At 44.0% G+C, this 26,198-nt stretch overlaps 1 protein-coding gene across 4 annotated transcripts in view; it reads right to left on the bottom strand.

Annotated features, from left to right (window-relative positions):
* Positions 1-26,198, bottom strand: part of BAIAP2 (BAR/IMD domain containing adaptor protein 2) — a 136,362-nt gene that overhangs the window by 61,979 nt on the left and 48,185 nt on the right. For all 4 annotated transcript variants that reach the window (XM_081180892.1, XM_081180891.1, XM_081180893.1 and 1 more), the window contains exons 4-5: positions 2,336-2,397; positions 1,512-1,583 (exon numbers count right to left, since the gene is read on the bottom strand). In XM_081180892.1, coding sequence (XP_081037018.1) covers positions 1,512-1,583; positions 2,336-2,397 — 134 coding nt within the window. The remainder of the gene's footprint in view (positions 1-1,511; positions 1,584-2,335; positions 2,398-26,198) is intronic.

The following is a 26,198-nucleotide window of genomic DNA, read 5'->3' as shown; positions in this document are numbered from 1 at the left end:
GGGTCCTAGCAGAAGGGAAAGTCAACACAGCATGCTCTTACATGCTTGGGGAAAGGGCTGTGTTTGGGTTTTGAAACCCTTTGCCCTTCTTCTTTGGGCGTGGTAGTTCACCATGAATTTAGAAGCCTAAAAAAAAAAGAGTCTGCAGAGGGAGGAACTAAGAGAGAAACACCACCCTTATCAGTTTGGAACTGTAGAATTCAGCTCAAAAAGAGCCAGCCAGTTTTCCCAAGAGGGACTTGTAAGGCTGGTGCTACTATTTTAAAGCGATGTCCACTTCTAATTACTATATGTCCCTTTCTACCAAACTAATGCTTGGCAAATCAGTGGCAAGCAGACTATTAGAAACTAGGCTTCTTATCTGGGCTGTAAATTAAGCTGCAGTGAGCTGGGTCTTCAAACTTCTGGAAGTTTCCATTTCGTTCAGAAGGAGAGGAGAAGGGAGAGTGGTCCGTGTCAAAGTTTTGGATAATAGAATGAACTGAAGAAGCAGGCACACACACACACACACACACACACACACACACACACACACACACGCTGAGTTTTTAATGTAAAGAATTATCACCTCTGCTTCCATGGCAATGTTACCTACTTCAACTTTAGTAGCATAAACATTCACCATCCCACAGAGATTTAATGACTCATAACTCCCCGTGTTCACTTCATATCTAGAGATGGTCTGGTTATGCTCCCACACAAATGAGAACTAGAAAGTGCTGGATTTGAGGATAATTTATCTAGTTCTGTTCAGATTAACAGAATAGAGCAGAGAGTCTACATTCAGAAACCATTTGTATTCTCTCCTTAAAAATTTAGTGCAACTCAAACTCTTCGCAGACACAACTATAAATAGGAAGGTGGTGGGAGGGGAGGACAAGAAAAACAATGGGCTTTCATTTCCTGTTTTACAAGCTTCTCCAACATATTTGAAATGGATTTTTTTGCATCTCTGGGGTACAGGGGAACTGAGTGAGATGTAAAAGTTCCCCTTTCAACAGAGAGAAGTTCAAAGAAAGAGTGTGAAAGTCAACTGCACTCTCCTAGCTCTCTTATCATGTCCAAAATGTCTCTTGTTTTGAATGCAAAAACCAAAACTACAACACAAACCTTGCAGCAATACAATGGGTTTTGAAAAAGTGAACCACATAAATTTGAATCCCGGTGGTTTTAAACTTACAAAGGATGAACACACTCATGATATCTTAACAGATAAAGCATAATCTGAATTAAGTGAATGTAGTTCAGAACGTGTCCTTCAGAACATATCTTAAGAAATGCCTTGCAGGATCAGTTCAAGGTTCAACTAGTCTAGCAGAATTTGCAAGAAACTCGGCCACCGGCAGGTTGATATGTGCAACCAGATCATGATCTTCCTTGCATCTACCCCTTGTCTTGGAGCAGCCCAAACATTTATGGTAGTAGATCAACCAGTTAAATGCTACTATAAATGCAATCAGATTTGAGCCGGTGATCGGATTGACATTAAATATAGATTACATATTACTTACACTTAGATACCGTGAATCCAGTTCTACTTTCTGCTCCAGTTGTGTCAATAGCTCATTGTGGAAGGACTTCAGCTGAGAACCAAACAGAATGGGGGGGGGGAGATAACATCTTTAACAATTTCAGTATGTGAATACAAGAAAGCATGCCATGAAGGGCAACTAATCCACATGGGACCTTTGCATCTGAGGATGTGTACACAAAACAGAACATGAACCAGTACAATAATATAATACATAGGACAAAGAAGCACCAGAACAGCCAAGCCAGCTCTGAGAAGACAGGTGTATTTTATTTATTTCACAACAATTATATGCCACTTGACTGTAATAAAACCTCAAAGCTGTTCACAAAAAGAACAGAACAGTAAAATTATCAGTTAAAATAAAGCAGTTTTTAAAAATGTAAAAGCACAATAAAGAAGCAACGAGCAGTTATAGGACATGGGGTGTACCTGCAACAACATCAATCAAGTGGAAATGCCTATATTTTCCCCCTGAATAAAATATGAGGAACGTTTACCTGCCTTGCTGCAGCAAAGAGCTTTCCTGGTGCTGCATGAAATCAATCGGTCAAGCAAGAATCTTGGTCCACAATCAGGTTTTCCCCCCTGCAGCTTCAATTATTTCTCTGACATTGCCGAGGCCAGCATATGATTTATGATTTTGTTTGCCTCATGGCTTATTCAACAGGGGGCCTTATTCTTATTTAAAGGACTTGGCAACTATTTCACAACAGATGTATTTTAGATCCACGTGTATCAAACAGACTGCCTCTTGGCCAGCCTCTGTAAAAGGGACATGTCAACAGGAAGTAAAGTGCTTACCATCTCTTCCAACTGATTCTGAATCTGTCTGTGGACTTCGGCCATTTGGAACAGAACCTCCCCTAAAAAAAGGCAAAGACAAAACAGGGAGGGAGGGAGACCAAAGGAGACATTTTTAGAGACCTTTCTGCATCAACCTTCTCTCTCTTCCCTTTCCCCTCAAACTACAGACCTGCAGTTGTTTTTATTTTAAAAAATCACTTCAGTTTTGCTGGTGCCTGAGGAAGGAACACTTCTTTCAGAGACTCATTTAAGACTAACTCAGTTTACACATACAATACGTGCTACCCCAGAATACATGGTCAGTTAGGCAGAGTTAGGCAAAAAAATTGACACCCAGCATCTTACAATCTGCTTCTCTCTTTGGCTGTGTCTACAGTGGTGCCTCGCAAGACGAAATTAATTCGTTCCGCAAGTTTTTTCTTCTTGCGAGTTTTTCGTCTTGCGAAGCACGGTTTCCCATAGGAATGCATTGAAAATCAATTAATGCGTTCCTAGGGAAACCGCCTTCAGACCAGGTCCGGGGACAGTCTGTCCCCCGACCTCTTCTGAAGGCTGGGGGGGGGGAACAAGGGCTTTTCTTCCCACTGCCAGCCTTCAGAAGGCTGTTCTGAAGGCTGGCGGTGGGAAGAAAAGCCCTTCTTCCCACCTCCCGCCCCGCAAGCTCCGGGGACAGGAGGGCTTTGCTGCCGACCGCCAGCATTTTAAAAGCCCCTGCTGTCCCGGGGCGATTTTAAAATGCTGGCGGGCGGGAGCGAAGCCTCCGCTGTCCCGGGGAGATTTTAAAATGCTGGGGGTCGGCAGCGAACGCTTCGCTCCCGCCCGCCAGCATTTTAAAATCGCCCGGGACAGCAGAGAAGTCTCTGCTGTCCCGGGGAGATTTTAAAATGCTGGGGGTCGGGAGCGAAGCCTCCCGCTGTCCCGGGAAGGCAGGCGGGGGGGGGGGAGCAAAGACTTTTGCCCCCCGCCGGCCTTCAGAAGAGGTCCCCCCCCCGCCTGCCTTCCCGGGACAGCGGAGACTTCTCCGCTGCCCCGGGCGATCTTAAAATGCTGGCGGGCGGGAGCGAAGCGTTCGCTCCCGACCCCCAGCATTTTAAAATCTCCCCGGGACAGCAGAGACTTCTCTGTCTGCTGTCCCGGGGAGATTTTAAAATGCTGGGGGTCGGCAGTGAACGCTTCGCTCCCACCCGCCAGCATTTTAAGATCGCCCGGGGCAGCGGAGAAGTCTCCACTGTCCCGGGAAGGCAGGCGGGGGGGAGCAAAGACTTTTGCCCCCCGCCGGCCTTCAGAAGAGGTCCAGGACCTCTTCTGAAGGCCGGCTGTGGGCGAAAGTCTTTGCTCCCGACCGCCAGCAATTTAAAACAGGTCCCCGGAGATTTCCCTATGGGCTTTCGTCTTGCGAAGCAAGCCCATAGGGAAATTCGTCTTGCGAAGCGCCTCCAAAACAGAAAACCCTTTCGTCTTGCGGGTTTTCCGTCTTGCGAGGCATTCGTCTTGCGGGGTACCACTGTATCTCTCACCAGGAGATAGTTATTCTTTCTCAAAAGTGCATTATAAAAGGTTGAGCATCTTGTGATGTTCTATATTTAAGGTTTGTCTTTACATGCAAAAATAATAATAAAGCATTTAAATAGAGAATACAGAAATGGTAGAATAAGACCAATTATTAATGGTTCTTGGGTATGCTAAAAGTTGTGTGCAAGTTTCAACAGTCTTCGTTGAAGGCTTTGCGCTGATTGACAAATCCTTCGTGCAAACAACAAGCCAACTCAAGTTTTCTGCAAGCTTATTTATTTCCCTAGAGACCCTCATTCAGCAACAGATGAATTTCCTTAGAGGAGACTCTGTGAACATTGCTCCCACTTCCAGAACAAAAGAAGAAGCACAGATGCAATCTTTTAAAAGATTTTATTTGCTAAACAAGTGGCACTTCCCCCAAACTGGTAGGAGCATATTTCACACCAATTGGCTGCTCAGCAGTAGTAGCCTTGCTTTCAAATAACATGCTATGTGGACATTTCCAAGCCCATTGGTTAGTAGCAGCTGGCTAATTATACTCCAGATTATTGGGGGGGGGGGGACCTAAAGCAACAGCAGCATAATACCTTTATTAGGACCAGGGGTTGTTGTTGTTTTTTTTAAAAAAGGTTATTTTAGGTTCACCACAACTCTTCTTCAGGTTGCATATTAAGCCCCCCGCCAAAATCAAACGAAGGTGCAGAGTGTAGGGTTGCCATATTTCAAAAAGTAAAAACCCAGGACACCCCGAATGTTGTTGAGCTTGATGCAATTCCCAAGTCTGCAGCTTGTAGCAGACTTAAGATGGAACGGAGGAATTTTAGAGGATCAGCCGAATAAGTTAATGGAGTATGTGGAGTTAGCGATGCTGACTGCAAAGATAAGGAACCATGATGAACATACCATAAGAGAGGAATGGGAAAACTTTGGAGAACATTTAAAGAAAAATATATATATATATATATATATATATATATATATATATATATATATATATATATATATATATATATATATATATGCAGGTTTTGGTGTCTTCGGGTGTCTTCCCGTGTAAGAGTTGGGGTGTCTAGGCGACGTTTCGACGAGGTCTCACTCGTCATCTTCAGGCTGGTGCTTTCGGCTTCTTGTTACTAGAACAGAGCAGGATCTCAGTGTTTGAGTTCCACTGAGATCCTGCTCTGTTCTAGTAACAAGAAGCCGAAAGCACCAGCCTGAAGATGACGAGTGAGACCTCGTCGAAACGTCGCCTAGACACCCCAACTCTTACACGGGAAGACACCCGAAGACACCAAAACCTGCATTCCTGTACCCGTGAAAATCTACGAAAGCAAATATATATATATATATATATATATATATATATATATATATATATATATATATATACCGCCCTATACCCTGAGGTCTCTGGTTTATAACAGTTACATAAATCTCCAAGTAGCAGCTAAATCAATTAGAAGGTGTAGAAAGATATGCAGCACAACTAAGAGTAAAAAGGAACCCATGGAGGGGTGTGGGAGTCAAATAATGTAGAAGGATAATGAAGAATACAGTGGTGCCTCGCAAGACGAAATTAATCCGTTCCGCGAGTCTCTTTGTCTAGCGGTTTTTTCGTCTTGCGAAGCAACCCTATTAGCGGATTAGCGCTATTAGCGGCTATTAAAGGCTTAGCGGCTATTAAAGGCTTAGCGGATTAGCGGCTAAAAGGCTATTAGCGGCTTAGAAAAAGGGGGGGAAGCGGAAAAAAATTGGAACACTTGCAAGACGTTTTCGTCTTGCAAAGCAAGCCCATAGGGAAAATCGTCTTGCAAAGCAGCTCAAAAACGGAAAACCCTTTCGTCTAGCGGGTTTTCAGTCTTGCGAGGCATTCGTCTTGCGGGGCACCACTGTAGTGTGAAATGGATGTACCAATTTATTGTTAAATTAAGTAAGTAAGTAAGTAAGTAGGGTGTGTGTGTGTGTGTGTGTGTGTGCGCGCGCGCACGCGTGTGTGTGTCACTAATGGGGGAATTTTAAAGGCAACAATTAGATTACATCATGCCTGGTACAAAAAGCTTGCATGTTGCAGCAAGGCATGCTGGGCTGAGGAAGTAATGGCGACTCTCCCTTCAAAAATCTAAGAGCCAACGGGTATTCAGCTCTCTCTATGGCACTAATTGGAACACACAGGTTCCTCTTAAGGCAGAGAATGGAAATAAATCAGAACCTGGTAGCCGTTATATTGACAAAGTTGCAGATTAATTAACGTGCGCCATCTATAAAAGGGTCCCATGTGCTCCAATTAGCACTAGAGGCACATCAAAATAACGGCTGCCTTTTAATATTTTCAGAGGGAGGAAAAAACCTTTGCTCCTTTGCCCTGGTAGCTTTTGGTGCTATCCAATATCTTTTTGCAGTAGACATGCATTTTAAACTTTCTCCTTTTCCATCTTAAAGCTATTATTAATTTAGGCTGGATTTTTCATTAGACCCAACAATTCTCTCGCTCTCCTCCCACCACTTCACCCTTTTCTTATGTTGGTTAATATCCAGCCTGAAGAATAATTCTGGCTCTCTTTTTTGTGACTTTTCCATTGATCCCAATAAAAAATATTATGCTGCTGCTGTTCTTTTTATCCACCCCCGCCTGCCCACAAGCAACTCAACATGGATGGCTCCATTTTTATTTTTATTTGGTCCAGAACGATACAGTGGTTTGCAGTTTGGTGAAAACTGTGTTAAGTAAGAGTTGGTTCAGCGGAACTTAGAAGTAGTGAACTTTCAGAAACAAGCAGGTTTTGGAATAGCATACATTACGTTCTCCTCATTTAGCTATATGGCCACATGCAGATCTCAATAGCAAACAGCTTCTCAGCTAAACTCTACCCACTAGTTATCCACACTGTGTTGTTGCAAAAGGAAAAGCACTGTTGAAGTGCAAGATCACCCTGCTTCTGATTTGCTCAACTTCCCACACATCGTATCAAATTCTTTCCCCCCACTTATACCTCTCAAACTGCTTTGTGATGATAAATCAGTTTAAACGAACTCAGGCAATTAGATCTGTTTTTTGTATTTTCTTGCCCCTGTAACAGTTTGAAAACTATATTAGAAGGCATTAAGAGTTGCCCAGGGCTACCTGCTGACTCTTTGGAAGAACCAGACCTAGGATTCAGTAACAACGATTAATCAGTCGTTAGAGCATGAATTTGACAACATGAATTTGACGAAACTCCGTGAGGCAGTGGAAGACAGGAGTGCCTGGCATGCTCTGGTCCATGGGAACATGAAGAGTCGGACATGAAGAGTCGCCCCCGCCCCCCAATCCCTGACCCTAGAGGCAGTTTTTGCTCTCTACCAAGACACTGAAAATAGCACAAGGTAGATAAACAAGAGAACCAAGTAAATAGACAAAAACTCTCTGGGGAGGAAAATGCCAAAGGTTTATTCCTTTAAAACTACAAACAGCAACTGCTGATTACAAGAGTTGCACAGGGGATGAAAGAAAATGGTTTCACTACTGTATCTACATGAGGCAGTTTATTAGATCGTCATTTTGGAAACATGCCCTGTAATTTTATAAGCTTTCTTCAGTCAAGAAAGTTATTATTATTAGTACTCAATACAGTATAGGATGCAATTTATGTTGTACAGCTTTTCTAGCTTCAGAACCTGAAGCCATTTCAGCTCTAGCTGTGATCTTGCCAGAGCTGATAAAGATAATCGGGGTCAAATAGAGCCGCCATTTGGATGGAAGGCCCAAGTGACTATTGAATTAATACCTCAGTACAGAGAATTGTGGGAGTGCAGTGAAGCCAAGGGGGTCTTTGAAAGCTGCCTTATATGTCTCTTCCTTTTCTGCTTTAAAGAGGTATACTCCTCCACTTTCTGCCAAGTGAGGAAGTCAATTATAAAGGTAGTCAATCATGACAAGTCTAGGGAAGGGAGGATTATTCCACTGCTGCAGGGAATGGCTTCGCCAGACTTGTGTCTCCTTCTCCCTTTTATTCCAACCTATTAAAATCCCCCTTTGGCCACGCAGCTTCCTACATCTAGTAGAACATGGCGCCCAAGCACGTGGAGCCACATGCCGGCCATGTGTGCATATGTCATAAGCCACATAGTGGTTTACTGAGCACAAGCAATGCACTCATACATACAGATCCACCATTCCCACTTTGCTCGCCCCTTGTGGGACAAGGTGGATAAACACGTCAGAAGGTCCAAACCACAGCTTAGTTTTCTGCAAGAAAACACTAAGATCAGGCATAGGCAAACTCGGCCCTCCAGATGTTTTGGGACTACAACTCCCATCATCCCTAGCTAACAGGACCAGTGGTCACGGATGATGGGAATTGTAGTCTCAAAACATCTGGAAGGCCGAGGTTGCTTGTGCCTGACTAAGATCAAGCCCACAAACAACAAATAATGGTTTCCACTGGTGACCTCGGACCAGTTACTCTCAGCTTCTCTTGCCTCACAAAACTGTTGAGAAGATATAAAATGTGAAGGGGTGGGGTGTTTATACGATGCCTTGAGCTCCCTGGCAAAAAGGTGGGAGTAGAAATGTAATTACCATATATACTTGAGTATAAGCCGACTTTTTCAGCACATTTTTAATGCTGAAAAAGGCCCCCCCCCCGGCTGCTCCTTCCTCCTCCTCCGCCTTTGCCGCTGTTGGCGGTGGCAGCGGAGGAATGAGTAGCCCGAAAACAGCTCTTTCGGGCTGCTTGTTCTTCCTCCTCTGCTGCCCCCACCACCAGGTTTGTGGTGTGGTGAACCAGCTTATAATCGGGTCAATAAGTTTCCCCAGTTTTTTGTGGTAAAATTAGGTGCCTCGGCTTATATTTGGGTCACCTTATACTCAAGCATATACGGTAAATGCAATTGTGCCATAAGACCCTTGGCAGGGAAGATTTACAAGGACAATCATCTAGCGCAGGGGTTGGGAACTGCATCCAGGTGGCCAGATCCTTACCTGCCCCATACCCTCCTGCAGGAAACTCTTTGACAGGAGGCTAAGGCTTTGAAAGTGTTGACCGTCAGCCAAATGCCAGCACCTGCAAAGCACTGTGCCTATGCATGCACCAATGATCATGGCAGCCTGTGCAAAGGCACCAGGTTTTGCAAGCACCAACCGCCAGCTGCTTCCAGCTGCCAGCAAGCCCCACTTTCAGAAGGAAGATGCATTTTTACAGTACAATGTTATACAGTACATATACAGTACAATGTTAAGTGTAAGGCAGGTGGTTGTGCCAAATAGGGCCGGAGGCGCCTCACATCTGATTCAGTGCAATACACACCAAAAGCATACCCCTGTCTCTTAAGGGTGTGGAGGGAGAAGCAGCAAGCACACAAACCTCTCACTAGAAAAAGAGGCAACTAAATGGGACGTGGGTGGCACTGTGGGTTAAACCACAGAGCCTAGGACTTGCCGATCAGAAGGTCGGCGGTTCAAATCCCCGCAATGGGGTGAGCTCCCGTTGCTCGGTCCTTGCTCCTGCCAACCTAGCAGTTCGAAAGCACATCAAAGTGCAAGTAGATAAATAGGTACCGCTCCGGCGGGAAGGTAAACAGTGTTTCCACGCGCTGTTCTGGCTCACCAGAAGCGGCTTAGTCATGCTGGCCACATGACCCGGAAGCTGTACGCCGGCTCCCTTGGCCAATAAAGCGAGATGAGCGCCGCAACCCCAGAGTCGGCCACGACTGGACCTAATGGTCAGGGGTCCCTTTACCTTTACCTTTTTACTGTATTGTTATTACATTTATTAGCCACTTTTTTGACATGGCAACTCAAAGCGACTTAGCAATACATGCCAGTGAGTCACCTGTTGTGAAAAAAAGAGCCTGTCCTATTACCTACAGAATAGCAACCCTGGAGGTAGCCTTTTCCCGCCCCCCTGTGAATATATAAAACCACAAAATAGGATTAAAATACAGAGTAGCTTGAACAAGTTGGGAAGAGAAGTATACAGTCATTGTAACAACACCTGCACACAAAACCTGCCTGTGCTCAGATTATCAGCAGAGTACCAACTACAATAAAAGACACTATCCCAGCCTTTCAACACGGTGCCCAAATATCGATGCAAACATGGGGATTACGAAGGCAACTTAATCTAGTCTGTCTTCCCTCACATTTATCAGGATGAAGGGAACTCTGAGAAACATTTTGTGACAGTCATTGCCTTAAGGCAGAGAGCACTAAGCATACCTAAAGCATTCCTCACAAATAGTTTTTGCCTAGCCTCCTCCTTTTCCAGCTGCTGTGATTCTGTAGCCTCCTTTGGCCAGAAGCAGCTTCAGCTTGTAGAATTGCTCTCTGCTTTGAAGCGTTTAAGTATGTAGGTCTTAAAACAGGAAAAACCTTGGCAAAGTCGAGGATGTGCTCGGAGGCAGAGTGCATGCTTTGAATGGAAGTGGTTCGCTTCCCAGAACCTCCAACAGTGTCCCTAGAAAGTCAAGGCCTTTGGGCATGGATAGTACCTAGGCTAGATGAACCAATTATCTTGGACTCAATGCAGGTTCATGCATTCTCATTCCACCTTGCTGCAAGACAGCCTTCTATCATCTTAATAACTGCCCCATCCTTTGAGAATGTCACCAAGCCTGTGAAAAGGACTTCTTCCGAACATTCAAGTCGTCACAAAATCTCACTATGATGTTATAGGTTGGAGGGAGACACACACACACACCGCTAAAGCCTAGAAATTAATAAATGCTAAGATTTTTATTGGGACGCGGGTGGCGCTGTGGCTTAAACCACAGAACCTAGACTTTCCGATCAGAAGGCGGGCGGTTCGAATCTCCGCAACGGGGTTAGCTCCTGTTGCTCAGTCCCTGCTCCTGCCAACCGAGCAGTTTGAAAGCACGTCAAAGTGCAAGTAGATAAATAGGTACCGCTCCGGCGGGAAGGTAAACGGCGTTTCCGTGCATTGCTCTGGTTCACCAGAAGCGGCTTAGTCATGCTGGCCACATGACCCGGAAGCTGGACGTCGGCTCCCTCGGCCAGTAAAGCGAGATGAGCGCCGCAACCCCAGAGTCGGCCACGACTGGACATAATGGTCAGGGGTCCCTTTACCTTTTTAAGATTTTTATTACAGTGGTACCTCAAGTTACAAACACTTCGGGTTACAGACTCCGCTAGCCCGGAAGTAGTACCTCGGGTTAAGAACTTTACCTCAGGATGAGAACAGAAATCACACTGCGGCGGCACAGCAGGCCCCATTAGCTAAAGTGGTACAGTGGTGCCTCGCAAGACGAAATTAATTCATTCCGCAAGTCTCTTCGTCTTGCGAGTTTTTCGTCTTGCGATGCACGGTTTCCCATAGGAATGCATTGAAAATCAATTAATGCGTTCCTAGGGAAACCGCCTTCAGACCAGGTCCGGGGACAGTCTGTCCCCGGACCTCTGCTGAAGGCTGGGGGGGGAGGCTAAGGGCTTTTCTTCCCACCCCCAGCATTTTAAAAAACCCCGGGACAGCGGAGGACTTCTCCGCTGTCCAGGCAATCTTAAAATGCTGGCGGGCGGCATTTTAAAATCGCCCCGGGACAGCGGAGGACTTCTCCGCTGTCCGGGGCGATTTAAAAGCCCCTGGGAAGGCAGGCAGGGGGGACAAAGACTTTCCCCCCCCGCCAGCCTTCAGAAGGTGTTCCCGCCCCCCGCCCCGCTTCGGAGCACCGTTCCGAAGCGGGGCGGTGGGGGAAGGTGTTCCCACGCCCCGCCCCGCTTCGGAGCACCGGGAGAAGCGATCTCCCCGCAGCCCCTTGCTTCAAAAGAGGTCCGGGGTAGCGGGAAGCGCCGCTGCCCCCGGACCTCTTTTGAAGCAAGGGGCGGCGGGGAGAAGCGATCTTCTCCCCGCAGCCCCAGGTCCGGGGACAGCGGGAAGCGCTTCCCGCTGTCCCCGGATCTGGGGCTGCGGGGAGAAGATCGCTTCTCCCCGCCGCCCCTTGCTTCAAAAGAGAAGACCCGCTGTCCCCGGGGCAAGCTTTGTTTTGCGAAGCAAGCCCATAGGGAAATTCGTCTTGCGAGGCAACTCGAAAACGAAAAAACCTTTCGTTTTGCGAGTTTTTCATCTCGCGAGGCGTTCGTCTTGCGGGGTACCACTGTATCTCAAGTTAAGAATGGTTGCAGGTTAAGAATGGACCGCCTGAATGAATTAAGTACGTAACCAGAAGTACCACTGTATTTGGGATGCGAAGGGAGAAATACAAGCTGCAGAAGAATTCCTCAGCTAGCCTATGCAAAACTTCACACAGACCCTGGGTGAGTGCCTGGAACCCTCTGGAATCTTGTTACTGCTTGGCATGGGGGGGGGAGCACCCAAATTTTTGTAACAATATTGACCCTTTGAAAAAGCTTATCTAAAGCAATATTTTCCTAATTTGCAGCCTGTAATTTTTCTTCCTGGGCTTTGAATCGCACACTGTAGTTACAGGGTGGCATATGAGGGAAACAAAATGAAGTTGTAAGTCATGTTATCTGCTTAGTATGAGCTTGAACATATCAAAGCCATCCTTAACTCTGGCTGTCACCCACTGCAATTAAGCATACTGTGTCTACATGCAGTGTATGGTTTCATGCATGAAAGGAAGGTCTGGGCAAAAAGGTTAAAGCCACAAAACCTACAGGAAATTGCTTTCTGGTTGAGATGCTAAATAAATGGGAAGTGACTGGTTCTTGTTATCAGGAGCACAGCAATATAACTTAGGAAATTTTGCTGCATACTCCGCAAAAAAAAAAAAAAACAGTCCAGCAACTTTCCCTTTCAAAATAACAATGCAATACTGGCTTAATTTGTATACAAAGCAAAAAGCCAGTTTTAAGATCGCTTGAAGAAGTTTTGCAGACAAATCTTGAGAATTGTAGCTTTCATGTGAAATTATGCCCTGCAGCAATTATCCAGACTCTGCTTTCTGAAGCATAGTTGCACCCATTGATGATTTGTGTGAATACGGACAGTTAGTATGGAGAACAGCTCTTATCTGTGTCCATTAAAACATTAAGTTAGTTGGACCTTTACAGAATCAGTAAAGAAACAACATATGTCCCTGCTTCAGAGTGTTTCCATTTTATCTCAGAAGAGGACCAGTGATAGGGAAAGTTCCTGTTCAGCCCACAGAAATCCTGTTCTAGATGTTCTTGGCACTGATAAATATTTTATTTAATTAATGGTATTTTTATACTGCCCTTCATGCAAATATATCTCAAGGTGGTTCACAATGAGAAATTACAATAAAGCACTATTACATAATTTGATTTAAAAAAGAAAAGATTTACAACCCAAAACAGGTGCCTACAAATCCGTACTAGTCAAGACTGCTCATGTAGAAATGGTGGTCAATACTGAAGGTAGATCCTTTTCGAGCTAGTAAACAGAGTCAGATTCTTAAATGTAACTAACACATGTCACCATCATTGTTTTACCATGTCAGAAGATTAGCTTCTACAGAAAAATTTCTGAGTTCCAGTGATAGTTTACATACCTTGCTACTTGGGAACAGGGCATTTGGAGCTAATAAAACTATTTCCAAGCCCAGCTGACCAGAAATGTAAAAAGTAAGTAAATAAATAAAAATGTGGGTTGTTTCCAACAAAGTCAACCTGTTAACAGAAAGACCTCTGCGACAGGCCTTCCTCTTCCCTCTTCGCCGCGCCAAAAAAAAGTTGTGAGGCTTCCCTCAACCCTCCATAGCAGATTTGGGGAGCTGGGTGCAGGGGGGACATGGATAAAGGGAGTAGTAGTCACTGTATTAACAACTTCATAGGATGAAACCCAGTACAGTATTTCTCTCTCTCTCCCCCACTCTTTTTAAAAGGAGTTTTCAGAGACAAGTGTCTATCTCTAGTCTGGTAAAAAGATTTTTCGATGTACATTTTGACCAAAGAATCTTTTCAAGCCTATATCGGCAAAAGGAAGTGGAAAATCCTGCCTGTTTTTCTAGTTGTTACCATTGCTAAAGTGCTCAAAATAATTATATTGCACATGTGAAAAATAGATTGTGCTTTCCGCCATGAAGATGTAGAGTGTGAGAGAGAATGCTGTGGACTCACTTTCCTATATGCAAGGGAGGCAAATTTACAAGGGTTTAATGCTAAGCAGCTCCACAGGTCTCAAGCAAATGCAGTCTACAAAAACAAGGCCTTCAATCCAGGGATGTAGAACCTGTGATTCCCCCAGATTTTTCTAGGTCCCAGCTCCCATCAGCCCTAGCCAGCATGACCAATGGGCAGTGATGCTGGAAGTTGGAATTCAATAACATTTGGAGGGTTACAGGTTCCTCAACCATGCTGCAATCTGTCTGCTGGCTCCAAGACTTAGTACAGTTTTCTTGGCTTCATTCAGCAACTTGTTCTCTGGGAAGCTTATGGGCTTACGATATCTTTCTCTCCATCTATTTTGACCATGGCAGACACCTCCTTGTTGTACAAAAAGTCATACAACTCCTTTAATTCCATTGCCGTTTCTTCTCGAAAGGACCACAAAGCTTTCAGAGTAGCTTGGATCTTCTCTGTGTGGTGGACAACCCTCTCTTGTTGCCAGTATTAAAATAAGATTATACTGCCAGCCCAGTTGGCCTCTGTACATTGAAAAGTGAGAAGTGCCATCTTGTTGCTACCTTCAGGTAGTAGAACGCCTTGGGCTGGCTCTGCTACCATCCCTTGCTATAGGTACCAGCACAGAACACCCCCCTTCTCTCCCTGTGAACAGGTGTGTGCCATTCTGAACTTCTTCTGTGGTTTATTACTGTAGATGCATGAGAAAAGGTTGACATAACTTAAATAACTTAAATATGACACGAACTTGCTAAACACTGGAGCCAGCCCACGTGTCCTGAAAGCCATTCAGGGAACATCCTGAGCTTCTAATACCTTGCATAAAGGTCAGCCCATGTAAATCTAGCTACCCTTAAAATCTACTTAGCTTCTGAATGAATGCCATCGAAATAATGGTGGGATCACTTGGAGACATGAGGCAGACAAGGATAGACAGTTTTTAGGCACTGCTCACTGGAATCACCTGCTTTCAACCTTTTATTAAGCAATATGAATGGAATGGGAGGTAGGCAGGAAACTGGGATAAAATAAACAGTGCAAAAACTATGGAACTTCTCAGAAGTACTCTCTCAAAGCACCTTCTCTTCTCCATTAGAATGAATTGGCTAAAATTAGTACAGACCCCCTAAAAGTTCAATACAGTGGTACCTCTGGTTACGTACTTAATTCGTTCCAGAGGTCCGTTCTTAACCTGAAACTGTTCTTAACCTGAAGCATCACTTTAGTTAATGGGGCCTCCTGCTGCTGCCGCACCACCGGAGCACGATTTCTGTTCTCATCCTGAAGCAAAGTTCTTAACCCAAGGTATTATTTCTGGGTTAGCTGAGTCTGCAACCTGAAGCGCATGTAACCTGAGGTACCACTGTAGCTAGTTAGCTTTTTCCAAACTCCAACAAAGAAATTTACTCTCAATGAACTCACACAGACTTTGCTTTAAGGACAGGTATATACCCTCCCCCACCTTCTCCATTTCTTAACTTGCTATCAGTGTGAGTTCTGCGGCAAAACTGCCACACTCACTTTTATGTAGGCTTAAGAGAATAGCTAGGGATTCTTTCACTCTTTAGATAAGGTGTGTATGTTTTGCAGGATTTGCCACTTGCTTAAATTGTATTCTTGCTGCCTGAATCATCATTTATATATTCCATCACTTCCATTTCATATAATAAATCTAGCTTTCTTTATTCCTTTTGTGGGCGTAAGGTTATGGGGTTAAACATATATTCATAATGGATGCATGTTATAACTCTAGCAAAAGATCCTAAACCTCTTAGCTTATGAATGTGTATGAATACACATTAGTGCCGGACACGCATGTAGGTTTAGACCAGGCTTCCTCAAACCCGGCCCTCCAGATGTTTTTGGCCTACAACTCCCATGATCCCTAGCTAGCAGGACCAGTAGCCAGGGATGATGGGAATTGTAGTCTTAAAACATCTGGAGGGCCGGGTTTGAGGAAGCCTGGTTTAGATACATACATGCAACATCCCTTTACATAAATGCACATATGAGAAGTCAACTTCGATCTTTAGAAGAAGTGTCTTTGTCCAGACACAATTTGTATAGATGGGGAGGAGCAAATAGGCACAAGTCAAAGGTGGGCAGGTTACAAATAAAAGGTTATTGGAGATAAGCATTCAGTATTACTTATTGTATATTGCATTGTGTTATGACCTACCCTGAAACCTTGAGTGAAGGGCAGGATATAAATATTGCAAACGAATCTTATTTTCCAGGATACTTTAAAATCGTCCCAAAGGCTTATTCCCAACTTGGATTTCAGTTCACGTGCAATCGGATGTAATCATGTCCTAATTTATAGAGCTGAAGAGCCTCTATAAAGCAAATCAGCAATACTTTAGAGCTTTTGACATTTTAATGCATTTTTTAAAAAAATAAAAAATAAACGAAGGCAAATAGACTTAAATATTGTAATTATTGGACTTCTGCATGAAGATCAATTATATTTTCAACAAGCAGTATAAAAAGTTTTGGAAAAGTTTTCAATATTCATGAGGCTAGTCAGATCTAAAGGTTCAGGAAAACAAAAGCAGCACACACAAATATAACACTTCTGCAATGCTGCAATCGATGTTTTGATCAGCAAAACTACAAACTATGCTTATCCACCTATGCATGCTAAGGGCAGTTTCATATATTGTGGAAGCTCACAGGTACCACATGTTTTTTTCCCTGAAATGTGCAAAAGATATGCTCGCTCTCTGTCTGGTCACACATTCCTGCACCTCTTTTAACAAAATCTATGATTCTGCATGAGAAATCCAACAAGTGAAGAAAAAGAGAGTGACAGCTGAGCATGCAGTTACCAACAGCAAAACTGCATGTAAAACTGCTGCTGTGGACAAGACAAACAGGAGATGACAGAAACATCATTTTGTAACCACACAGTGGTGGATACTTAACACAAATGGTAGTGTTCCTGTAGTGCAGGAGTGGCCAACTCCCAAGAGACTGCGATCTACTTACAGGGGGGGTTCAGGTCAAAGGTTTTTTTTAAGGGTTTTAGTGGGGAAGGAGTAACAACCACTCACCAACAAATTGCTGGGGGTAAATCACTGAGTAAATTCAGTCTTCCATTCTGGAGATCATGCAACAGTGGAGGGCGAGGCAAAGGGGCAGGGCAGGATTCAATTTTACCAACCTAAGTAAAGGGTGGTGCTGTGGGTAAAAGCCTCAGCGCCTAGGGCTTGCCGATCGAAAGGTCGGCGGTTCGAATCCCCGCGGCGGGGTGCGCTCCCGTTGCTTGGTCCCAGCGCCTGCCAACCTAGCAGTTCGAAAACACCCCCGGGTGCAAGTAGATAAATAGGGACCGCTTACTGGCGGGAAGGTAAACGGCGTTCCGTGTGCTGCGCTGGCTCGTCAGATGCAGCTTTGTCACGCTGGCCACGTGACCCGGAAGTGTCTGCAGACAGCGCTGGCCCCCGGCCTCTTGAGTGAGATGGGCGCACAACCCTAGAGTCTGTCAAGACTGGCCCGTACGGGCAGGGGTACCTTTACCTTTTTAAGTAAAGGGACCCAGGGGATCACGATCGACCTGTTGGACATCCCTGCTGTAGTGTATTTGGGTGTGTGTGCAGCAGAACAATTCCCTTGTTGACGTTCTTCTGCCGCCTCAAGGGTAGCATCCTTAAGGCTAGAACTCGAATCTAGAAAAATGAAAGTGGGTCTCAGCAGGACTTTTCCTCAGCAGCAATTGTTTGCAGTTGCCCATAAAGAACACCCAGCCTCCAATCAAATGGAAAGCTGCTCCCTCTCTAGTACAGAACAAAATGGTTTACTGCATAAGCATTGGTTGCTATGCCACAAACATCTAAATATGGCTGTCCATGGACATAACTAAGGAGGAAATGAACAGGAAGGGAATGTGATGGAATAGAAAAGTGAGACGGTTTCAGGACACTTCTGTGGCCACATAAAATTAGGTCAGGTGCCACAGGCAGCCCCCAGGTTATCTACCTGTCAGCTAAAAGCTCACTTCCAGATTCTGGAAATTGCTTGCCTCCACCTGAAATCACGAATTTGCTGGAGTTATTAAGCAATTAATTTATAACGGTGGTGAATAAAATGTGGACTGAAATAAAAATGTTTTAAGAATTCCCCCCCCCCAAAAAGTGACCATGTGTATTTCCTGTGTGAGTGAATTCTAAAGAGAGAAGCGCCACCACTGAGGCGGCCTTGTTTATCTGCCAACTTACCATATCTTATCAATGGGCCAGACAATAGGGGGCCCCAGCAGCTGAATATATAGCCTAGGAGACTCATATGAGGACAAATTCAAAATAAACAAGTTTCAAGCAACATTTAACAAGCGCATCCTCTAAAATTTGAAAAGCAGCTGTGGGCTAGATCAAAGCTTTCCCAAATGCATTTGAAGAAATATCAAGGAAAAGTGCATACATTTAAAATGAGAAGTTAATAGACTCCACTTTTTACCAACTGCGTGTTTAAGAAGATCTATACATCAAGGAGCATCTCTTTGATTCTACGAAGCTACTGTTCTCCAAAAAAGATGTTGAAAGGATTGCTTGTATCAGCAGGTCTCTAATGCCCAATTACCCAGGCAACTTAACACAGGGGAAAGGCAGTGATTCTTTCGAGGGTAAAGAACTAATTAACAGGTACAGGATAGCATAGAGGTTTAGTGGCAGCCAGCCAGCAGAAGTCTGCTGTGCCAAAAAGCAGGAATGGCCATTGAAAGGGTCAGAAGTGGGGGTGGAGGGAGAAGGGAGAAAGAGACAAGCACATAATCTGGTTCTGAGAATCCTTTCAGCTCCCATCTCTAGTTCCCAGGATCTGCCCCCTTAGCAGAAACACCCTACCTGCAAGCTTAACCTGTTGACAGAACAATCTCTATCATACACATTCAAAACCTATTCAGGAACAATACATTTGTTGACAGAAGGCTGGGTGTCGCCTTTTCAACCATACTTTCAATCCGTAGGACTTTTAACTAAACAGAAACAGAGGCCTTGTCTGCAGTTGAGAAATTTAACTTTTAGAGTTTGTCCTCAAAACAACGGTTATTATAAAAAGAGCTCAAGGATTCTACGGCCGGCAGTGCCCAGCTATTGTTGAATTCTCTGGGTGATTTCCCACTCGCATGCATATTTTGATAGTGTCTCAGTCACTGTTTCCAGGTGGTTTGTCAACACTTGACACCAGATCCCAGGCACTCCTTAGAACTAACCCATGAGTTATTATTTGTATAGCGCCACCCATGTACAGCTAGTTTCATAACAAGAAGAAAAGGCAGGGAACATTCAATTGAAAGATAAGTTTCCATGACTAACCCCTTCCAAGGTGTCATCAATACTATTTGCTTCAAACCTAAGCTGTCTAGATAAATTTTACTAAAACAACTACTTCTGTTTTGCAGGTTATCTCTAGCAGTAATCACCTTGTTTAATTTAATTTTAAAATATTTCTAGGCCACTTTTTATTTTTAAAATTCCAAGCAGTTATAAATGAATCATAGCAGCATTTTGAAATGCAGGTAAGTAGGAGCCTGATGTGCTTTAAATTAAAAAAGCAGTTGATGCATTCAACAAAAGCAGTTTTGTTGAATCCAAACAACTCAGAGCAAATATTCTCAGAACCTGCCAATTAAGTCTTCAGTGTCAGGAACTAAGTTTCTTAAAAAAACACAAAGCTTCTTCACCTGTTGTGTTTTCCCAGAACCACAGCTATTCCTTGGCTTCCTTCCGAACTATTGGATGGGAGAAGCTGTAGCTACCCATCTAGGAGTCACGCAGATTCTTAAAACACAGAATTGCCAGCTACCTTCTGAGCCAGGTGAAAGCGCTGCATCTTCAATATTCCAGATCTCAAGTTACTTCAGGATTCTTCAATTTCTCTTTCCTCGCCTTCTTGTTTGTTTCCCTGCCAGCATTGTGCAGAGGTGATACAACAAAGAGGAGAGACTAGCTCAACCAAGACCCTCAACCGAAACAGAAACCTCTGATTACATACACTGAAAAAATGACAATCTTTACAGCTTTTCGATCAGGAACTGACTATTAACTGTGGGGTACGTGTTGATTGTACACTAGTTTGCAAATGCATAGCTTTGTATGGAAGCCACTGTTTTCACTTGTGCATATAAATGTTTACTTTGATATGATGCAATAAGAGGGAAGAGTCATATGTCCTTATAGTGACAAGCTAAAAGGGGGTCGGGGAAGTTGTCCCAGAACGCATTTTGAAGTTAGTTTTGTGGCAAGGGCATTCCTTCTCTATTAAGAGTACTGTATTTTTCTGTGTATAAGACGTTTGTTTTTTTAAAAATTATATACAGTGGTACCTCAGGTTAAGAACTTAATTCGTTCTGGAGGTCTGTTCTTAACCTGAAACTGTTCTTAACCTGAGGTACCACTTTAGCTAATGGGGCCTCCCGCTGCCGCCGCAATGTACCACTTTAGCTAATGGGGCCTCCCACTGCCGCCACACCACCACCGTGTGATTTCTGTTCTCATCCTGAAGCAAAGTTCTTAACCCAAGGTACTATTTCTGGGTTAGCAGAGTCTGTAACCTGAAGCGTCTGTAACCTGAGGTACCACTGTATAAAGTTTGGGGTTGTCTTATATACGGAGAGTGCAGAGAGTAGACTGGGGATTGGTTGCTGCAGCGAGCAGGAGATTGTCAGCGACAATAGGGTGTGTGATTGGTTGCTGTGGCAAGGGCTGATGTCAATAGGCTGGCGCCGTGGCAACTGGGCGGGCGATTGGCAGCTGCTGGCAGTGAGCAGGCAATTGGTGGCTTTGGTAGCACGTGGTACTGTCAGCGTTGATCAGGTGGGTGAGTGATTTTAGGCAACCCCGACCAAAAAAAGCTCAACAACTCTGAGCAATCCTCCCCCAAAAAGGCTTAACAACTCTTGGCAATCTCCACCCCACCCCCATTTTCTTAATTTCAAGTCCCCCAAAATAGGGGGAGTCTTATACACGGAAAAATACGGTACATGTTTCCAATGATGGACTCCGCATGGGGCCTTTAATCAAGATCTAATTCAGATTAAAGCCTGCACACGTCCTGGCAGCAGCAGATGGCACATCACACAGCGGCTGGCAATCTAGCCCTACCTGAGTGCACTGCTATAAAAGACATTTTTCTGCAACGCTCTCTCCTCCGAGAATCCTGTGGTATTTTACTGGAATATACAAAATGCTGGTTGATTATACCGTCTCATCAAAACTTTCCAACACTTAACCATTGTCTCCTCCCACTTCCTTTAACAGAGGTCTTAGGGTAGACTGTTTCATCTTTCCAGCATCAAATAGACAGGCTTGTTCAGAGAGGGGTTTTGCCTATGGGAGGGACTGTATCGGGAACCTAAGCTTATGGGTTTGTATGTGTGAACCAGATCTTTGATAAGAGTCTCTTGCCTGTCTTTCCACCTCCGGAACAAAGAATTTCAAAGCCATGTAACAGAACGCGATGTGACTCCCCAGCTCTCTTTCATGGCATTTGCCACATTCGCTGGAATCGTATGCAAGTTACACATGTAGAAAATTGCTAGCCAGCTGCAGCCTTTCAGCTCCTGAAACCCTTCTAATGTTAGCTACCTTTTGAACAAGAAGATAAGCAGTTTTCCCCAAGACTTGGCTTCCCTTGTGTGTAATTCTGAGATGGGAATGCAAATTTATCTGTTCGGCAATTTCTGAACAGTGTAACACAGGTCACTGTAATCGACATTAGTCCGCTCAAATAAGCACATGTCCCTAGTCTGTTATACATCTGTTGTCATATTAACTCCCTTACTCAGACAAATGACCTTTACACATTCACCGTGTTTATCACCACACTGCTCCTGCTGCCACAGAAAGCAGATACCTGAGACAAGTACAAATCCAATTAAGAGATTTATTAATCCCCCCGGAGGAGGATTCAAAAGAAGCACTTACAAAAGGGTTTCCAATCTGGGTCAAAGGCAACGACAAGCACCATCTAAGTTTTTCCATGCTCAGAAGGAACTGCTCTCTCTACACAAGCTGCCGTGCAGCATCTATCACAAAAAAGCGATAGGTAAAATATTTGCACAACTACTGCTAAAATAGTCGCCCAACAGTTTCACATCTCCTGATCTTTCTAAGTTTGAGGGTTCAGGAGGGTTTTTACACCCTTGATTCAACCTGGACGTACCTAGGTAAAAAAGGAGCATGCGGGAAGTTTCTGCAGCGAGCTTAATATGCCATAACTTTTATGCTGAATGTTTGCCAGAAGCAAATGCATGCTGACATTTCATATTAACTCCTTTCCAAATGAATGTCAGCATTCTTCTAGATAAAATCGAAACCCACCAGAATTTAGCTAATCCTTTTATGTTGAAATTATTTTTGAGTTTCCCCTCTACCTGCAGCCTGCTCAGAAATGTAGGGACTGTACACCCTCCCTCCCACTCACCCGAGATACTTCTTAAGACACTAAATATGTAGACCTGCCAACTTCCACCAGCTACCCAATCTGTTTGTGTTTTTAAAATGCAAGGAATTCAACCGATAAAATTTTAGCTGTAGCATCAGGATGCCAGAAAAGGGCTTTTACCTGTTAAATTTGCCTGTGTCACAACTGTGAAAAGAGACAGGAGTACTGCCAGAAAAGAGAGTTTGGCAGTGAACCTTTGCATTAAATTTCACATCTGAGAGAGCTGCCTTCAAATGTTTCTTCCCCAAAGGAACCTTTAGAGTAGGAAACCATAGCAAAGCTTCCTGAACATGTAGGCTTCAGCAACTTTTAGTATTGCCATCCACAGCACTAACAAGCAGCTGCCACACATTTCAAGCTGAAAATGCAAAAACTGACTTGGAGGGAGGTGCAGTCTGGACAGTTCTGATATACCTATCGCAGACTGGTTTCCTAGCAATGAAAGCGGAATTTTTATGGGTGGCCATGACGCACACAGCTGGCCCTCTGTGATGGTGCTGAAGCTAGTTACCTGGAGGACCCAGCTAGGTTAGCAGGGAGCCACCCAGATCATGCTCCCAGATCTCAGCCAAGTACAACTTTGTTTTGTTTTGCTTGGAGCTCTGCTCTTGTTTTGTTTTGTTTTGTTTTGTTTTGTTTTGTTTTGTTTTGACACTTCTGCCAGTAGGTTGGTCCACCAAATCTTATCTTAGTTTTCCTCTTCTCTTAAAATATTCATTTTTTAAAAAAAATTGGGGGGTGGGGTGGGGAGATGGAACCATCCTTGGGCATTTGTCCTCTTCTTTGCCCCACTTCCTCAACTGAGGATACCCTTTTGTCCAACTTAAATCCAGCCATTTTCTCTCTTCATATGATAACAGCAGTATTAAACAAATCATCTCTTCCAAGTCATGGATCCAATCGGTTTCCTGTTTCCTCCGACACTTTCCCAAGGGGGAGGGAACACTCTTTACCACTGCATCAGGGCAAACATCAATTGTCAGAAAACCCAATTGACGTTTGGTTCAATTCAGTGCTAAAGAGCGGGTTTTCCTGGGTGAAAGCTGCAGGACAAGTAGAAGTCTGGATGAGCCCTAAGTGTTCCCCACTCCCCACAGAGTCACTGTCAATTGCTTTCTTCATACATCTCAATTTCTAGGATCTGCTTGGAAAATTGTAAAGGAAGTGAAAGTCACCTCCAGGCCAGAAGGGAAAGTGGAAGTCTATTCTGAATAAATCTCCATGTCCCTGCAGTAGCCAAGAAGAAGAATAGAGAGGGAGCTTTTACTGAGCTATAAATGGAGCAAGGTTGGCTTACAGGTGCAGATATATTTACCTAGACAGAAGGTGGGGAGCGGGAGTGAAAGTTGAAACTAAGAAAATACCAGATTTCCCTTTGAAGATGTAGTTTCAACTGCCCCCACATCAACACACACCCCTGTCCTGTCTCAGTAATAGTAGAGGCAAGATGCAGAATATGCTAAGTGAGACTACCAAGAGGGAAAGAATTCTGACGCTCCACCTAAGTGAAGTGACTCAGTTCCCAGGAATTTGTCAAGGCATTTAGTATCGACACTGTAGCACAGGTACTCACTTGTGGGCATTATAACATTTCCACCCATCTGCTGTCCTCCCTAACAAGCAAACCTGTGTAACGACAACAACATCAACATTAAGAGTTGCAGCATAGCAACTGAAGTTCATGACTTTGATGAAAGGAAAGAGACAATGGGCCGATTTCTCTAAGGAATTTTAAAAGGACATGTTTTGTAATCAGGTCATTATCTTAAGTAACTAAAAATAACTGTATCTGTAGCCAAGCTTACCCCATTTACAGCTCAGTAAAAGCCACCCTCCCATTCTTCCCAGTTGCAAGTATTCTGTAGAAGAACAGTTTAGTAGTTGTCAAATTTCACAGAATTATAGTCTCTTGCCCCCTCCCAAAAAATAGATATAACTGACAAGGAATGCAAGGAATCATATGCATTTGAAACCAAGATGAAACTAGGAAGAAGTGAGTTATTATAGGAACACAATACTGTACATACATATCAAAGACCAGTTCTACGCAGAACTAGACCAAGCTGTCAGGAGGGTCCCAGCCTGCGAACAATTCTTCCCGCCAGAGATTTCAGTACCAGAGCTGGGGACGATCATCACACATAGGACAACTGCACAGGCCACTTTGGTATTGGCAGCATGAACAAGAATGGACAAAAGCTGCTTGAACAGTACTCTTCACAACCTCTACATCGTGAACACGTTCTTCTCTACTAAGGCAAAACAGTGAGTGTCCTGGAGACATCCAAGGTGAGGCCACTAGCACCAGCTGGATTTGATTGCCACCAAGTGATCAACCCTGAACTATGCTTGTGTCACATGGAGCTACCACAGAGCCAAATGCAACACGGATCATTTCCCTGGTGGTGAGCAAGATCCTTATCCAGCCAAAGAGGGCCCATAACACAAAGCAGAAAGAGTGGCCTTGATCAATTGCTATAAGGCGAAGACCAAGGTGAGCCTTGGATTCATGAGTTTTCCCTATTTCTGTTCCTCCAATGCTTCTGTTTTAGATTAACCACAGTTTGGTATTACATCCAAATCCTTAAACGTTGATTAATCTTGAACTCTGGTTAATTAACTAGGCTTTGAATTTGCCTTGTTTCAACAAACCATAGTTAAGATTAACCAGAATGTTCAGCTTCTGATATTACAAGCAGCTGTCATAAATCTTAAATTGAAACGAAAACTTCCGAACACTCATCCTCAAAACATGCCAGAGGAAGGACAGGAGAAATCGAATCCTAAATTTGCTGCAGGTTGTCCTCATAATTCTATACAATGGTTTAGTATCATGTGTGAATACAACCTCAATCTACTATAGTCCCACCCTTGATGGGGGGGGGGCGGTTTGCATCCATGGTAGTAGATAGTTGTAAAGTCTTTCACATTTGGATTTCACCCACAATGCTGAACCATGGCAGGAATGAACATTTTATTTTCTTTAATTTGGAGAGGATGGGTTCCACAAGTTCTGCAACAGGAAACACACAATCTACAAAGTGGTTTTACTGAAGCTATGTGCATTTTTTCGCAACATTTTTCTAAATACAGAAATTGCACTTAATAAGTCTTGAGTCCATCAATTCACAAGCTTGATATGTTACTCTCTTGACTTGCAGCAACATGAGTAGGACTAATCACTTGAACTAAGTAGGCTTTCTGTAGGAATTTCTATAGTCACTGTGGCCCTAATGTATTTCAAGATCACTTACCAATCTCAAGGCTGAATATATTAAACAAGACTGGTACACATCCACAGTCTTTCATATGCAACGAGGTTATACAGGGGTTTTGCTGCATCCTTACTTCCAAAGTCGGCAAAGGATTGCAGCCATATTAAATAAAATCTCAAAAAAACAACAACCCAAGAATAGTTCAGCATGCACAATGTCTGACATGTTTAAGTATGCTGGAAGGAATGCAAACCTAAGCAAGCACAGCACTTCAGAACCATGCAAATAATAATAATAATCTGCAGCTAGCTAGCTAGCATCCCAAATTCTACAGATATGCCTCGGAGCAAAATGTAAAATCCGCTGTTCCTTCGAGGATCTGCAACTAATGGCAAGCCATGCATTATCTCTCAGATTTCTTCAAGGCAGAAAAGAGAAACACACTTAGATTCTTTACTCCATATAAAAAGGCAAGCGCAAAAGGACACAGAACTGGCATTTTTCTCTACTGGGTGTATTTAAGTAGATAAAGGGCTCCTTCAGGGCAAGATGACAACAACATTGGCTCTGTTGCTCTGTGCAGGGGATGCCGTCTATGTGCACATGGCTGCGATTGAACCCAAGTGAGCTGTTGACTTGGGGCAAAATG

The sequence above is a fragment of the Podarcis bocagei genome (assembly GCF_964188305.1).
Source record: "Podarcis bocagei genome assembly, chromosome: 2".
Lineage (NCBI taxonomy): Eukaryota > Metazoa > Chordata > Lepidosauria > Squamata > Lacertidae > Podarcis > Podarcis bocagei.
This window is presented reverse-complemented; position numbering and strand designations above follow the sequence as displayed.